Consider the following 16,793-nt stretch of genomic DNA (forward strand, 5'->3'; position numbering starts at 1 on the left):
CACCTAATCCCCCGGCTGGGCTGCTGCCGTGGGCCACGCTTTCAATGAGCTCAAGAGACACTTCACCATTCTCTGCCATCCAAGCACCTTTGGGACTTCTGTGGTAGAGGTAGAGACATCTGATGTGGGCACTGAGGCCATCCTCTACCAGCGTGGTCCCTGGTTCACTGTTGCTGGAATGCTTAGAACAGGGCATGGAAGGCCATCCTAACTGCCAACCGTACCTACTATCATCAGGCCAACCTCCAGCAGCACTTAGCCGGAACACTCCAGCCTGGGGACGGAGACTGTGTCTGGCTGTCCAACTGAGATCTGCCTCTGCGCACTGACTCCTGCATGCTCTTGCCCCAGTTCATTGGTCCCTTCGAGATTACATATCACATCTGTCCAGTCAATTACCATCTCCAGCTGCCACTGTCCCTCACGATCACACCTACCTTCCTTGTTTCTTGCCTCAAGTCCATTGCCCATGGACTGTTCAACCCTCCTGAGTCTGGTCCAGTAGTGTACACAGTTTGCCAGGTGATGGGTTCACATCATTGTGGATGGGATGTGCATTACCTGGTCAACTGGGAAGGAAATGGCCTGAACAAGAGGTGTTTCAGCTCCATGTATGGATGACCACTCTGATCTTCCAGAAAACCAGTCTTGTCCCTTGCTATCCGTTTGCTCTTAATATATCTGTCGAAGCCCTTAGGAGCCTCCTTCACCTTGTCATGCCGCCTTTTAGTCCTGCTGATTTCCTCCTTACTTCTCTTGTACTCCTCAAGTACCTCATTTGCTCCTTCCTGCCTGTACCTGCTACACATCTCCTTTTCATAACCAGAGCCTCAATATTTCTCAAAAATCAAGTTCCCTAAACCTTTTATCTTTGTCTTTTATTGTGCAGGCTCAAAAAATTTTGAATTTTTCAAAATTCCACTTCTGAAAGCCTCCCACTTACCAAGTACACCTTTGCCAGAAAACAACCTACCACAGCCATCACTTGCCCCATCCTTTCTGATACCATCAAAGTTGACCCCTCTCCAGTTTGCAATCTCAACCCAAGGGGCAGACCCATCCTTCTCCATAATTTTTAAATTTTATTTTATTTTATTGAGATAAAGTGTGGAATTGGCCCTACGGGTAGCGCTGCCCAGCAATTCCCCAATTTAATCCTAGCGTAATCACAGGACAATTTCCAAACACCAATTAACCTACCAACCGGTACCTCTTTGGACTGTGGGAGGAAACCAGAGCACTCAGAGGAAACCCATGCAGTCACAGAAGAAGGTACAAACTCCTTACAGGCAGCAGCGGGAATTGAACCCTTGTCACCTGTACTGTAAAGCACTGTGCTAACCACGACACTACCATGCTAATGGCATTATGACCACTAAATGAAAATCGTACCCAAACACAAACTTCTCTGATATGCCTTGTTGGACAATTGTGATTTGTCAACAACAAGGCTTTGTATCGTTGTCTGAAATCAGGGAGGGTGGGGGGGGGGGCTCCTATCCACAGTAATAATGATAATTAGAGCATTAAAGCAAACTAAATGATGGAAGTAAACGAATCCAGTTGATGCTGGTAATGGGACCAGAAGGTTGAATAGCAACCATAGAATCTGTGTCATCAATAGTGCTGATGTGAGTCAAGGCTGTGAAAATTCTCCATTGCAAGCTAATACTTTATACTTTATTGTCGCCAAACAATTGGTACTAGAATGTACAATCATCACAGCGATATTTGATTCTGCGCTTCCCACTCCCTGGATTACAAATCAATAGCAAATATTAAAAATTTAAATTATAAATCATAAATAGAAAATAGAAAAATGGAAAGTAAGGTAGTGCAATAAAACTGAGATGCAGGTCTGGATATTTGGAGGATACGGCCCAGATCCGGGTCAGGATCCGTTCAGCAGTCTTATCACAGTTGGAAAGAAGCTGTTCCCACATCTGGCCGTACGAGTCTTCAAGCTCCTGAGCCTTCTCCTGGAGGGAAGAGGGATGAAAAGTGTGTTGGCTGGGTGGGTCGTGTCCTTGATTACCCTGGCAGCACTGCTCTGACAGCGTGCGGTGTAAAGTGAGTCTAAGGACGGAAGATTGGTTTGTGTGATGTGTTTCGCTGTGTTCACGATCTTCTGCAGCGTCTTTTGGTCTTGGACAGGACAACTTCCATACTAGGTTGTGATGCACCCTAGAAGAATGCTTTCTACGGTGCATCTATAAAAAATAGTGAGGGTTTTAGGGGACGGGACAAATTTCTTTAGTTTTCTCAGGAAATAAAGGCACTGGTGAGGGTGGTGGTAGAGACAGAGAATCTGCACTAAAAATTATATGATGAACACTTTAAATGAGTGTATCAACGCAATCTAAAGAGAAGAACTTTCTGTATCTTTAGGAGATGCTGAAGCTGTCTATTATCGACATGCTTTTCACTGCTGGCAGCATTCTGCTCATTGACTTCATCCGTGGGCTCTTTGTTCGATACTTGAGTGATTGCTGGTGCTGGGATCTGGAAAATAAATTTGTGAGTATCGTACCAATTTAAACATTGCACCATGTTCATGAATTTTTTTGCATCATGCTCTCATCTTTTAAAATCTGTTGCAGCCTGAGTATGGGGAGTTCAAGATAGCTGAGAACGTTCTGCACCTGATATACAATCAGGGGATGATATGGTATGTTGCAAACTCACCTGGGATAGTTTATGCATATGATTTAATAAACCCAATAAAGAAATGTTCACATCTTGGAAAGTAGTCATCCTGCTCCGTTGTTTAATCTAATTTTTGAACATAAGTCATAGAACAGTACAGCACAGTACAGGCCCTTCGGCCCACGATGTTGTGCTGTTTTTAACCCACTCCAAGATCACTCTAATCCCTCCCTCCCATATAACCCTCCATTTTTCTTTCATGCATGTGCCTATCTGATAGTCTGTTAAATAATCCTTATATATCTGTCTCTACCACCACCCCTGCCAGTGTGATCCATGCTATCTATATTTTTTAAAAAAACAAACAAAACTTTCCTCTGATGTCCCCTGCTATACCTTACTCCAATCAGCTTAGAGCTATATCCTCCTAAATTAGTTGTTGCCACCCTGGGACAAGGTGCTGGCTGTCCTCTCTAACTTTGCCTCCTATTATTCACCCCTATCAATTCTCATCTCATAAGAACTTAAGAACATAAGAAATAGGAGCAGGAGTCGGCCATCTGGCCTATCAAGCCTGCCCCGCCATTCAATAAGATCATGGGTGATCTGTCTGTAACTCAGCTCCATCTACCTGCCTTTTCCCCGTAATCCTTAATTCCCCTACTATGTAAAAATCTATCTAACTGTATCTTAAATATACTTGAAGAAGCCTCAACTGCTTCCCTGGGCAGAGAATTCAACAGATTCACCACTCTCTGGGGGGAGAAACAGTTTCTCCTCATCTCCATCCTAAATCTTCTCCCCTGAATCTTGAGGCAATGTCCCTTCGTTCTAGTCTCACCTACCAATGGAAACAACTTTCCTGCTTCTATCTTATCTTTCCCTTTCAAAATGTATGTTTCTATATGATCCGCTCTCATTCTTCTGAATTCCAGCAAGTATAGTCCCAGGCAACTCAATCTCTCCTCATAAATTAACCCCTTCATCTCTGGAATCAACCTGGTGAACCTCCTCTGCACTGCCTCCGAAGCCAGTATATCCTTCCTCAATTATGGAGACCAGAACTGCACACAGTACTCCAGGTGCAGCCTCACCAGTACCCTGTATAGTTGCAGCATGACCTCCCTGCTCTTGAATTCAATCCCTCTAGCAATGAAGGCCAACATTCTGTTTGCCCTCTTAATAACCTGTTGCACCTGCAAGCCAACTGTTTGCAATTCATGCATAAGCACTCCCAAGTGCCTCTGCACAATAGCATGCTGCAATCTTTCACCATTTAAATAATAATCTGCTCTTCTATTATTCCTTCCAAAGTGGATGATCCCATTTACCAATGTTGTATTCCATCTGCCAGACCTTGGCCCACTCACTTACCCTATCTATATCCCTCTGCAGACTCTTCACATCTTCTGTACAATTTGCTTTTCCACTCAGTTTAGTGTCATCAGCAAATTTTGCTATGTTACACTCATTCCCCTCTTCCAAATCATCAATGTAAATGGTAAACATCTGTGGGCCCAGTACCGACCCCTGCGGCACCCCACTCACCACTGACTGCCAACGGGAGAAACACCCATTTATACCAACTCTCTGCCTTCTATTGGCTAACCAATCCACTATCCATGCCAATACACTTCCTCCAACTCCATGCATCCGTATCTTATTTATAAGTCTCTTGCGCGGCACCTTATCGAACGCCTTCTGGAAATTCAAGTATACGACATCCACCTGTTCCCCTCTATCCACTGCACTCATTATGTCCTCAACAAACTCCAGTAAGTTTGTCAAACAGGACCTGCCCTTTCTGAATCCATGCTGAGTCTGTCAATGGAACCACTCCTTTCTAAATGTTTCGCTATTTCTTCCTTAATGACAGCTTCAAGCATTTTCCTGACTACAGATGTTAAGCTAACTGGCCTGTAGTTGCCCGTCTTTTGCCTACATCCTTTTTTAAAAAGTAGCGTGACATTTGCTGTCTTCCAATCTGCCGGGACCTGCCCAGAGTTTAGAGAATTTTGGTAAATGATTACCAACACATCTTCTATAACCTCCGCCAGTTCCCTCAGCACCCTGAGATGCATCCCATCAGGACCAGGGGACTTATCTATCTTTAGGCCCTCTAGTTTGCTCATCACCATCTCTTTAGTGACAGTGATTTTACCAAGGTCCTCACCTCCCATTTCGTCCATAACATCATCCTTTGGCATATTAGACGTGTCCTGCGCTGTGAAGACCGACACAAAATAGTCGTTCAGTGCCTCAGCCATTTCCTTATCACCCAATATCAATTTCCCCTTCTCGTCTTCCAAGGGACCTACATTGACTTTAGCACTCTTCCGCTTTATATATTTATAAAAACTTTTGCTATCTGTTTTTATATTTTGTGCTAATTTACTTTCATACTCTATCTTCCCTTTCCTTATTTCTTGTTTAGTTGTTCTTTGTTGCTTTTTAAAGCTTTCCCAGTCCTCCAGTCTCCCACTACTCTTTGTGACTTTGTACACAGGAGCTTTTAATTTGATACTATCTTTTATTTCCTTAGTTATCCAAGGTTGGCTCTCCCCACACTCACTGTCCTTACTTTTGACTGGAATATACTTTTGTTGAGCACTGAAAAATCTCTTTGAAAGTATTCCACTGTTCTTCAACTGTCCTACCAAATAGCCTGTGCTCCCAATCCACATTAGCCAACTCCTCCCTCATCCTGTTGTAGTCTCCCTTGTTCAAGCATAATACACTAGTTTTTGATCTAACTATTTCATCCTCCATCTGTATGCAAAACTCAATCATACTATGATCACTCTTTCCAAGAGGATCCCTGACTACAAGGTTGTTAATCTTAACTGTCTCATTGCACAGGACTAGGTCTAAGATAGCATTTTCCCTTGTAGGTTCACTAACCTGCTGCTCAAGAAAGCCATCACGGATGCATTCTATGAATTCCTCCTCAAGACTTCCTTGACCAACCTGATTCACCCAATCTATGTGGAAGTTAAAATCCCCCATGTCAACTGCTGTTCCGTTCTTACAAGCCTCAGTTATTTCTTGGTTAATCGCCTCTGCCAATGCAATATTTTTAGTAGGTGGTCTATAGACAACTCCCACCAGTGATTTTTTTTTCCCTTTACTATTCTTAATCTGTACCCAGATGGACTCAACATTCTGCTCTGTAGATGTTATATCGTCTCTCTCAATCGCCCTGATCTCATCCTTAATTAAGAGCACCACCCCACCTCCTTTGCCTTCCTGCCTACCTTTCTGTATAACCTGATACCCTTGGATATTTAATTCCCAGTCATCTCCACCTTGCAACCAGATTTCTCTAATGGCCACTAAATCATATGCCTTGGTACTGATCTGTGCCACAAGTTCACTAACCTTGTTTCTAATACTAAGGGCATTTAGATAAAGTGCCCTTATACTCTGTCCTTTTAGAATCTAGTGACCTATGTGATTTTTGCTTTTTACTTTTATGCACTCTACTCCTACTTTTTTCTTCACTAACTCTAGCTTTAGTCCCTGCACCACTTCCCTCTTTTCTGTGCGGGTTCCCATCCCCCTGCCATATTAGTTTAAAGCCTCCCCAACAGCACTAGCAAATAACCTCCCTAGGACATTGATCTCGGCCCTGCCCAGATGTAGACCGTCTGGATGGTACTGGTTCCACCTTCCCCAGAAGCGGTTCCAATGCCCCAAGAATCTGAAACCCTCCCTCCTGCACCACCACTCAAGCCACATATTCATTCTAGCTATCCTGCTATTCCAACTCTGGCTAGCACGTGGCACCAGTAATAATCCTGAGATTATTACCTTTGAGGTCCTACTCTTTAATTTATCTCCAGCTGCCTAAATTCAGCTTGTAGGACCTCATCTTGCTTTCTTCCTATATCGTTAGTACCTACATGCACCACGACAGCTGGCTGCTCACCCTCCCCTTTCAGAGTGCCCTGCAGCCTCTCTGAGACATCTCTGACTCTTGCACCCAGGAGGCAACGCACCATAAGGGAGTCCTGTTTGTGGCCACAGAAGCTCCTCTCTATTTCCCTTACCATGGAATCCCCTACCATAAAAGCTCCGCCACTCTTTTTCTTGCCCTCATGCGCATGGTGCCATGATCCTGGCCTTCACCTGATGAGCCATCTCCCCCAAACAGACTCTGTTTTGGAGGGAGATGACTGAAGGAGACTCCTGTACTACCTTCATGCTACTACTCTTCCTGTTGGTCACCCATTCCCTATCTTTCCTTAGATCCTTAAACAGCACATTCATACACATTCACTCCAAAGAGAAAAGCCCTAGTTCACTCAACCTTTCTCTAAAGCTTATAAATCCTTCCAATGATGAGGTGACCAGAAATGAACAAAGTACTCCAAATGTGGTCTAACCACAGTTTTACAGAGCTGCAACATTACCTTGTAACTTCTGAACTCAGTCCCTGACTACATTCCATATACCTCTTTAGCCATCCTAACAACTTGCGCAGCAACTCTGACGGATCTTGGACTTTGACCCCAAAATCTCTCTGTTCCTCCACACTGCCAAGAATCCCGCTGTTAACTTTGTACTTTGCCATCAGGTTTGACCTTCTGAAGTGCACCATTTCACACTTTTCTGGACCGAAATCATCTGCTATTTCTGCATCTGATCAATGTCCTGCTGTAACCTATAACAGCCTTCTACACAGTCTACCACCAACCTTCAAGTCATCTGCAAACTTACTAACACACCCTCCCACTTCCTCATTTAAATTATTTATAAAAATCTCAAAGAGCAGATGTCCCAGAACAGATCCCTGCAATACACCACTAGTCACAGTAGAATACACTCCACCTACTGCCACCTTCTGCCTTCTGTGGGCAAGCCCATACCTCCTGACTCTCTGAATGAGCCTGCCGGGGAGATTGTTATCGAACGCCTTACTAAAATTCATAAACACCACTTCCTCTGCTCTGTCTTCATCAATCTGTTTTGTCACTTCCTCAAAAAGGTCAATTAGACTCTTAGGCACAACCTGCCCCTCACAAAGTCATGCTGACTATCCTGAATCAGACAATGCTTCTGCAAATACTCATAAATCCTGTCTCTAAGAATCCTCTGCAATAGTTTGCCACCACACATGGAAGAGTTACTGTTGCATAATTAGCAGGATTATCCCTATAACCTTTCTTGTATGAAGGAATAATATTTGACATCCTCCAGTCTCCTGGTACTACTTGTGTGGCCAGTGAGGACACAAAGATCATTATCAATTGCACAGCAACCTTTTCCCTTGCTTCCCAAAGTATCTGATGTTCCAGCCCCAGTGACCTATCTATCTTGTGGTTTTTTTTTAAGTTCCAACACTGCCTCTTTCTTAAGCTCATGTTTTCCAGCATATAAAATCATAAGATATAGAGCAGAATTAGGCCTATCTATTCTGCTCTGCCATTTCATCATGGCTGATCCATTTTTCCTCTCAGCCCCAATCTCCTGTCTTCTCCCCATATCCCTTCATGCCCCGACCAATCAAAAATCTATCAATCTCCGCCTGGCGGGGGAGTGGGACTAAATGGGAGGATGGATCAGCTCATGATAAAATGGCAGTGCAGACTCAATGGGCCAAATGGCCGACTTTTGCTCCTTTGTCTTATGGATTTAAACATACATAAAGAGTTAGCCTCCACAGCTGCTGGGGGCAATGAATTCCACAGATTAACTGCTCCCTGGATAAAGAAATTCCTTCTAATCTCAGTCCTAAAAGGACTCCCCTCTATTTTGAGGCTGTGTCCTCTGGTTTTAGCCACTCCCACCACAGGAAATATTGGTCTGTTCTACACTGACCTCACCTTCATTAACACCTTTCTCTTTGTCTATCACAAGGCTGGTGAATACTGAGTAAAGTATTCATTAAGCTCCTCCTCTACCTCCTCCAACTCCAGGCACATGTTTCTTCTTTGGTCTCTGATTGGTCTTACCCTCAATCTAGTCATCATCCTGTTCTTCACTTTTTAAGGTTTTTCCTATTCCTACTCAACAAAACCTTCTGAGTCCCTTAGTTTCTTTCCTGGCTACCTTCTAACTCTTAAGAGCACTGTTTGATCATTGCTTCCTACTTATACTCCCAAGTTCCTGCCAAATAGCATTATAAATAATGATTAATTACTTTCCTATGTTGTCTGCTCTTACATTTGATCACTGCTACGCAAAGGGTCAGAGGATCGTGATCGTTATCTCTCAAATCGCTGCAAGATCTGTCACATGACCAGGTTCATTGCCTAGTAATAGATTCAGTACAGCCTTTCCTCTAATTGGCTTGTGTATGTATTGTGCCAGGAATCCTCCTTGGACACACCTAACAAATCATTTGAAATGTCTGTCCTAGAGTACTGAGCCATTAAAATGTATGCAAGACTGAGACTAATTGACTTTTGAACTACAGGTGAATTGAGGGCTTTGGGGACTGGGCAGGAAACTGTAGTTGAGACAAAGACAGGGCAGCCATGATCTTGTAGTATTTTGGAGAAGGCTGAAGAAGATCGATGTCCTGTTAAGTCACTTGCAGATTTTTGTCATGAGCTCATCAGGTACAATGCCAAACTTGCTGTAGCATCACAGTATACAATAGATACAGACAATACACAGAATATAAATTATACAGGCAATGAAGAGAAAAAAGAGCTGTGTAAAACAAGTCATAATGCAAGAAAGGCACAGCTAGAGACATATCCATGGCAGTGCAAGAGATAGGCGGCCAGTAGTGTTCTACTGCTGAAGTAGGATTAGGGCTGTGTGGGTCAGTTCAGGGAGGTGATTGCTGCTCTTACTCTGTGTTTATGGCTGATTTACAAGGGGTGATTGATAAGTTTGTGGCCTAAGGTAGAAGGAGTCAATTTTAGAAAACCTAGCACGTTTATTTTTCCTACATTTACACACTTAGTCCAGCTGTCGTGGAGCATATGGATCCCTTCTTTGTAGAAGTTGGCCTCTTGGACCTCCAGAAAGTGGTCCACAGCAGGGGTGATTGATAAGTTTGTGGCCTAAGGTAGAAGGAGAGAGTTATTAACCTGAAACTTTCTGCATTTTCACTCAGAGTTGAGCTGCACGTGCATTTAATGAGAGCTATATAACTCAAGGCGACACTTCATCTGTGAGTCAGCCAGGGTGATATACTGCGTCCGGTGCTCCCGATGTGGCCTTCTATATATTGGCGAGACCCAACGCAGACTGGGAGATCGTTTCGCTGAACACCTACACTCTGCCCACCAGAGAAAGCAGGATCTCCCAGTGGCCACACATTTTAATTCCACATCCCATTCCCATTCTGACATGTCTATCCACGGCCTCCTCTACTGTAAAGATGAAGCCACACTCAGGTTGGAGGAACAACACCTTATATTCCGTCTGGGTAGCCTCCAACCTGTTGGCATGAACATTGACTTCTCTAACTTCCGCTAATGCCCCACCTCCCCCTCATAACCCATCCATTATTTATTTATATACACACATTCATTCTCTCGCTCTCCTTTTTCTCCCTCTGTCCCTCTGACTATACCCCTTGCCTATCCTCTGGGTTTTTCCCCCCTTTCCCCCTTTTCCTTCTCCCTGGGCCTCCTGTCCCATGACCCTCGCATATCCCTTTTGCCAATCAACTGTCCAGCTCTTGGCTCCATCCCTCCCCCTCCTGTCTTCTCCTTTCATTTTGGATCTCCCCCTCCCCCTCTCAAATCTCTTACTAGTTCTTCCTTCAGTTAGTCCTGACGAAGGGTCTCGGCCTGAAACGTTGACTGTACCTCTTCCTAGAGATGCTGCCTGGCCTGCTGCAACTTTAATGTGTGTAACTCATCTCCTTCTACCTTGGGCCACGAACTTATCAATCACCCCTGCTGTGGACCACTTCTACAAAGAAGGGATCCGTATGCTCCACGACCACTGGACTAAGTGTATACATGTAGGAGGGGACTACGTTGAAAAATAAGTGTGCTAGGTTTTTTAAGATTGACTCCTTCTACCTTAGGCCACAAACTTATCAATCACCCCTCCTACATCAAAACACCAGGAAGATTGACAATTTCCACTGATGCAATTGAAGGATTAATTCAACTGTTATACTGTGAACGTGAGTGGGTTTAGTGATATTAGCAATGTTGCACATTTTCCCTGTGACCGCATAGGTTTCGTCCGGGTGCTCCGGTTTCCTCCCACAGTCCAAAGATGTATCGGTTGGTAGGTTAATTGGTCATTGTAAATTATCCTGTGATTAGGTTAAATCGGTGGGTTTCTGGGCAGTGTGGCTCAAAGGGCCGGAAGGGACTACTCCACACTGTATCTTTATCAATCAATAAATCAATTAATCCTTAATCAGCTCAATAGAGTGTGTGTGAAAAGCCGAAAACATCTGGCTCTCATCCCGACAGCTCTGAGGTCAGGGCTCACCTGGTGATGGTTCTTTTCCAGGCTCAACAAACTCTACTCTTCAACAAATTGATTACCTGCACTACTTTACCCTCACAGGAGTTAAAGCTGCTTCGCTTTCAGAGAGATATTGCGATCCTCGTGATCAAAGTAAAACACGACCACGACCACACCAGGGATTCTTGACTCGTTGTTTTGTTTGAATGTTGTTTGACCCTTATGCTTAAGGTTATTAAAAAGAAGGGCCTAGGTAGCAGAAACACACCTTCAGTAATCATGGACTTATGATCAAATGTTGGACAATTACAAAAGAGGACAGAAGTTTCTTCAGTAAAGTAGCATCCAGAATTTACTTACAAGCTTACTGGGCAAGACAAAAGATGTCAGAAGATGGAGAAGGAAAAGGTAGTGAGAAGGAGACAGGATAAGTGAATTTGCCAAAGGATAGTTGAAATGAGTGGTCTGTTTTGGGAAAAGAATCTTCCTTGAGGTTCTGAAGAAGGGACCATTCTCCTACTCTGCCTGTTCAATAAGGTTATAGTTGATCTGATCTTGTTCTCTGTTCTACATAATGCTTATACAAACGGCACGGTTCAATGTAGTCATGATTCAGTAGTTTGGACCAAGGAGGAAGAAGTCACTTATATTTTGTCCACCAAGCCACTAAAGGGTGGAATAGCAACAGGATTACAACTTCAGACCCAAATAGGGCTGTAAATATGCTCTGACATCTGGGTGGTATGGAACTCTGTGCACTTGCTAAAGAATTGGCAGAGTCAGCTCTAGTTAAGTTGCTTCAATTGGTCATCACAAGTAGTATAGGGACCATTTGTAGCAAAGATATTGCTCAACTTTGAACTTATTACTCAAGATGAAGAAACATCCTTAGAAATATTTCTATCCATGTTGGATTTGCAACTGATACATTCATGATCATTTTTCTACAAGTGGACCAAAATCCCCTTACATCTTCAGCACCTAGTGGATCTCGTATGCTCTCGACTGTGCTTACATTCCTATGCAGCCTCCACCTACTTGCCTATTTCTGGGCTCCAGACAAGACCTCTTGAACTTTCTTGATGCATGAATATCTTTCTTGTAGTTCCTGCAAAATAATTGCTGTTCCTTGTGATTGAATAGCTACAACGATTTCCAAAATAATCACACTTTTCTTACAACTTAGCTAGTACCTTGTTCTGTAATAGACAACAATTTCATATTCTCCTTCCTATCTGTGATGAATATGTTCATAGACAAGGCTGCATCACTGGGTTGTGATTGATGAACTGTCCACATATCCTGGCAATAATATATCTATTATTGGTGTCTTACTTGAAAGTATAGCAACAGAAAGTCTAAAGTATTAGCTCAGTATACTGTCCACTCTTGTACTGCAGAAGTCTGTTGCTTGTGATCAGTATTAATGTCAGTCTCTGCACTGCAGCCAAGATCTCCACAGATTTGCCGAAAATATCCTACAGAGGCATGAAAAACATCATGTATATAAAAGTATTTATGTAACTTTGATACTCCATAGACCGTGGCTCTCCCAGCTTTGCTTAGTTTTATTACTGTTCTGCATTGGAATGAGTCCTTAATGCAAAATCAGTCCAATGCACATTTCCATTCTGCATGCTTTGAGACAAGGTTAGACCAATGCCATAAGGGGACACAGCACAGGACAGTGGTTTCACCTAATTATCATGAGCAAGGGAACTCTCAGAATGTGGCTTCTTACTTCCTGTCCACTTCCACTTTATCTTGTGATTCAGGAACATGGCTGAAAGTCCTTAACACTTTGCTTAATGACAGCAGGAACACACATGGGAGCTGAGATATTGAATGCAGGTCTTAGTTGGATTAAATGCACCTGGACCTTTTCCTTAAGTGTGTGGAGTCCTTCCGTATATGTCTGAGGCAACAGCCTCGCACCCAAATGTACTTCAGCTTCTCAAAATTAAACTGCAACTTTTAGATTCTCTTTTTATACTTGTTCTGTCCATCTAGTCACAGAGATATTCAGGTACCCTGTGTCACCTGGCAGATTTTGGATTAAATTATATTGTCCTCTGGAAAATATCTGGAGATTTTCCTGCCCCATATGGAAATCTGCCACATTGGAACAACCCAAGGTGAGAATCACTACTACTTTCAATCATTCTGTAATTCTGTAGCTTCTCTTGCACTATGAATATTTCTTCGCTTAGCTGAGCAGATGAATTAGAAGCAATGTTTATATTTCTACCTTTGCTTCTCCCTTGATAGCTATCTTAAAATTGCAGGAAATCCTCATGATGTCTATCTTCACTCACGGAAAGACTGGCAAAAGTATCCCAATCAAAAGAACTGCCTTGTGCTGTATCTTCAATGAGTCCTAGCTTTTTCTTTAAGGTTATGCTTTGAAGGCTAGAATTTCCCAATGTTTAATTTTGGTTTCCTTACCTTAGGTGCTTCCAAGTTAATTGTGGAAAATATTACTATTTGTCAAATACAGCTGAAAAAGACAGTCTTTGCATTACTCCTGAAATTAGCCTCATCTTTGATAGCAGAATCCATCAATTTTATAACATCATTCTCTTAAATTCACACATCCCTATCACCTTGATCTTTTCCTCGGTGTAAGTATGAAGGAAATCTTCCCAATGTTGCACATGCCACCAATAGTGCATGACTAGTTTCAGTTTCCATTGGCACTTAATCCTTCGTTGAATTCTGATGTCACAGAGTCATAGAAAAGTACAGACAGAAACAGGCCTTTCAGCCCATCTAATGTGTGCCAAACCATTTCAACTGCCTCCTCCCATAGACCTGCACAAGGACCATCACCCTCCATACCCCTACCCTCATGTACCTGTATGGATAGGTTCAGCATCATATTAATTCCTTGCAATATAGTAATTTAATATTCAGCCCATCAAATCTCTGCCAACCCTAAATTACTTCCCTATAAATTATCCTTCCAGACATCTATATTAACATCCCCTGGTTCTCCTTCAAGGTACTGCTGTAGTTAAAATTTCAACCAGCACGTCTTTGGGATGTAGGGGGAAAATCACAGTCGAAGGGAGCATGTGCAACCTCCATACGGACAGCACCAGATGTCATCAGTAAACTCAGATCACAGGAGCTTTCTGACAGCTACATTACCTACTGCAGGATTTAGAGTCAACGTTGTCTATAGCATCCATCTACAGCACTGCCTTATCTCCTGGTTGGCTGGAGCCAGGAAGTATGTTTTTACCAATTTGCATGATTTAGTATCCACAGCTGCTGACAAAACCAATGGCTCGTTCCTTCTGGATTGAAAATTCAAACTGCATTGAAAAAGCATTCTATCTTTTCAGTCCATGATTTGATGGAACTATTAGAAAAGAATCTAAAGCACCAATCATGGCCATTTGGTGGTCATCTGTCATTAGCAGACACAGAAGACAAAACCAATTAGACTTGCAGTATCTTGCTAACCCATGTTATTCCACAACTCCAGAGAAGGAAAGCAAAAAGCTCGAAAAAGGCAACCATCCAATTTGCTCATCCTCATCATTATTTACATAGCACTGATGTGCAAAGAAAAAGAGAAAAATGAGTAATTCATCAGGTCACAAACAAGAAAAAGTCTGCAGATGCTGGAAATCCGAGCAACACACACAGATGCTGGAGGAGCGTCTATGGAAAAGAATACAGTCGACGTTTCGGGCTGAGACCCTTCATCAGGACGGGAGGAAAAAAAAGATAAGGAGTCAGAGTAAAAAGTGGGGGGGGGGGGAGAAACACAAGGTGATAGGTGAACCTGGGAGGGGGAGGAGAGAAGTAAAAAGCTGGGAAGTTGATTGGTGAAAGAGATACAGGGCAGGAGAAGGGGGAACCTGACAGGAGAGGACAGAAGGACATGGAAGAAAGAAAAAGGGAGGAACACCAGAGAGAGAGAGGCAATAGACAGGTAAGGATAAAAGATGAGAGAGGGAAATGGGAATTGGGAATGGTGAAGGAGAGTGGGGGATGGGCCACTACCTGAAGTTTGAGAAATCAGTGTTCATGCCATCAGGCTGGAGTCTACCCAGATGGAATATAAGATGTTGCTCCCTCAACCTGAGCATCGTCTCATAGTGACAGTAGAGGAGGCCATGGACTGACATTTCAGAATGGGAATGGGAAGTGGAAGTAAAATGGATGGCCACTGGGAGATCCCGCTTTTTCTGGCAGACAGAGCATAGGTGCGAATCAGTCCCCCAATCTATGTCAAGTCTCATTGATATACAGGAGGCCAAGCTAGGAGTACCGGACACAGTACATGACCCCAATAGACTCACAGGTGAAGTGTCGCCTCAGCTGGAAGGATTGTTTGGGGCCCTGAATGGTAGTGAGGGAGCAGGTGTAGGGGCAGGTGTGGCACCTGTTCCGCTTGCAAGGATAAGCAAGGGAGCCTCGTAGGGAGTAATCCCTGCAGAAAGCAGAAAGTTGTGGGGGGTGGGGGTGAGAGCGAAAGATGTGCTTGGTGATGGGATCGCATTGGTGTTGGCAGAAGTTATGGAGAATTACGTGCTGTACGCAGAGGCTGGTGGGGTGGTAGGTGAGGACACGAGGAACTCTGTCCCTGGTGGGATGGCAGGAGGATGGGTGAGGGCAGACGGGTGTGAAATGGAAGAGATGCGGTTGAGGACAGCATTGATGGTGGAGGAAGGGAACCCCTTTTTGTTTTGAAGAAGGAGGACATCTCCCTAGTTCTGGAATGAAAAGCCTCGTCCTGAGTGCAGATGCGGCAGAGACGGAGGAAATGAGAGAAGGGATGGTGTTTTTACAAGTACCAGGGTGGGAAGAGGTATAGTCCAGGTAGCTGTGAGAATTATCAGGTCAAGCAGCATTTATGGAAGAAAAAGAACTGCCAATCATTTAGGTTGGGTCCCTACATCAGCACTCATAACTTAGCCGTAAGAAGCCATTTATATTTTTTGTATAAAAGAGGGCATGGATAACAACCTTGAGGTGGAAAATTTCTGTCAGCCTTGAATAGACTCGGCATCCATAACTTTCTATGTTAGACAATTACCAGATTCACAACCCTTAGAGAGAAGAAATCCCTCTTCATTTCTGTCATAAAATGGGTGACAACATCTCCTGAAGCTGAGTGCTATAGTTCTAAATTCCCCCTCTGATCATATTCCCTGACGGGTTTCCTTGGAGCTTGTATCAGTAAGATTGTCCCTCGCTCCTCGGAACTCCAGTGAGTATAAGTCCAATATACCTAAGTGTTCCTCATAAAATAACCCCTTCATCAATGAAATCAGTGGATGAATCTCTTTACCTTCTCCATGGAAGATGTATCTTTCCTGAAATGAGGAGACCAAAACAACTTAGACAATTGTAGTCTCACCAGAGTCCCATATTGTTGAAACAAACCTTTCTTTCCATTATAATTCATTCCTAATGTAGTAACACCAAACATTCTATTTGTCTTTCTAATGACTTGCTGTACCTGCATGCTAATGTCCTGTGTTCCTTGTACAAGACTGTTCAAATCTCTGAGCACCCACATTCATTTGACTCATGCCATTCAAATAATACGATTTGCATATTCATTTTATCAAAGTGGATAACCTCGCTCTTCTGCAAATGTCATTTGTCTACACATTTATAATTCTTCTGGACTTCACCTGCCTCCCAATTGACTACCCCTCCGGCCTTTGTACCTCTAGGATACTTTTGAATATATTCAGTATTTTCAACCAGGTCATAAATATGAATTGTAAATAGCTAAA

The 16,793-nt window shown here is 43.3% G+C and overlaps 1 protein-coding gene across 1 annotated transcript in view; it reads left to right on the plus strand.

Annotated features, from left to right (window-relative positions):
- Positions 1-16,793, plus strand: part of LOC140209609 (transmembrane channel-like protein 3) — a 102,165-nt gene that overhangs the window by 69,382 nt on the left and 15,990 nt on the right. Inside the window, exons 17-18 of the mRNA XM_072277879.1 lie at positions 2,389-2,517; positions 2,601-2,668. Coding sequence (XP_072133980.1) covers positions 2,389-2,517; positions 2,601-2,668 — 197 coding nt within the window. The remainder of the gene's footprint in view (positions 1-2,388; positions 2,518-2,600; positions 2,669-16,793) is intronic.

This window comes from Mobula birostris, chromosome 14 (assembly GCF_030028105.1).
Source record: "Mobula birostris isolate sMobBir1 chromosome 14, sMobBir1.hap1, whole genome shotgun sequence".
Lineage (NCBI taxonomy): Eukaryota > Metazoa > Chordata > Chondrichthyes > Myliobatiformes > Myliobatidae > Mobula > Mobula birostris.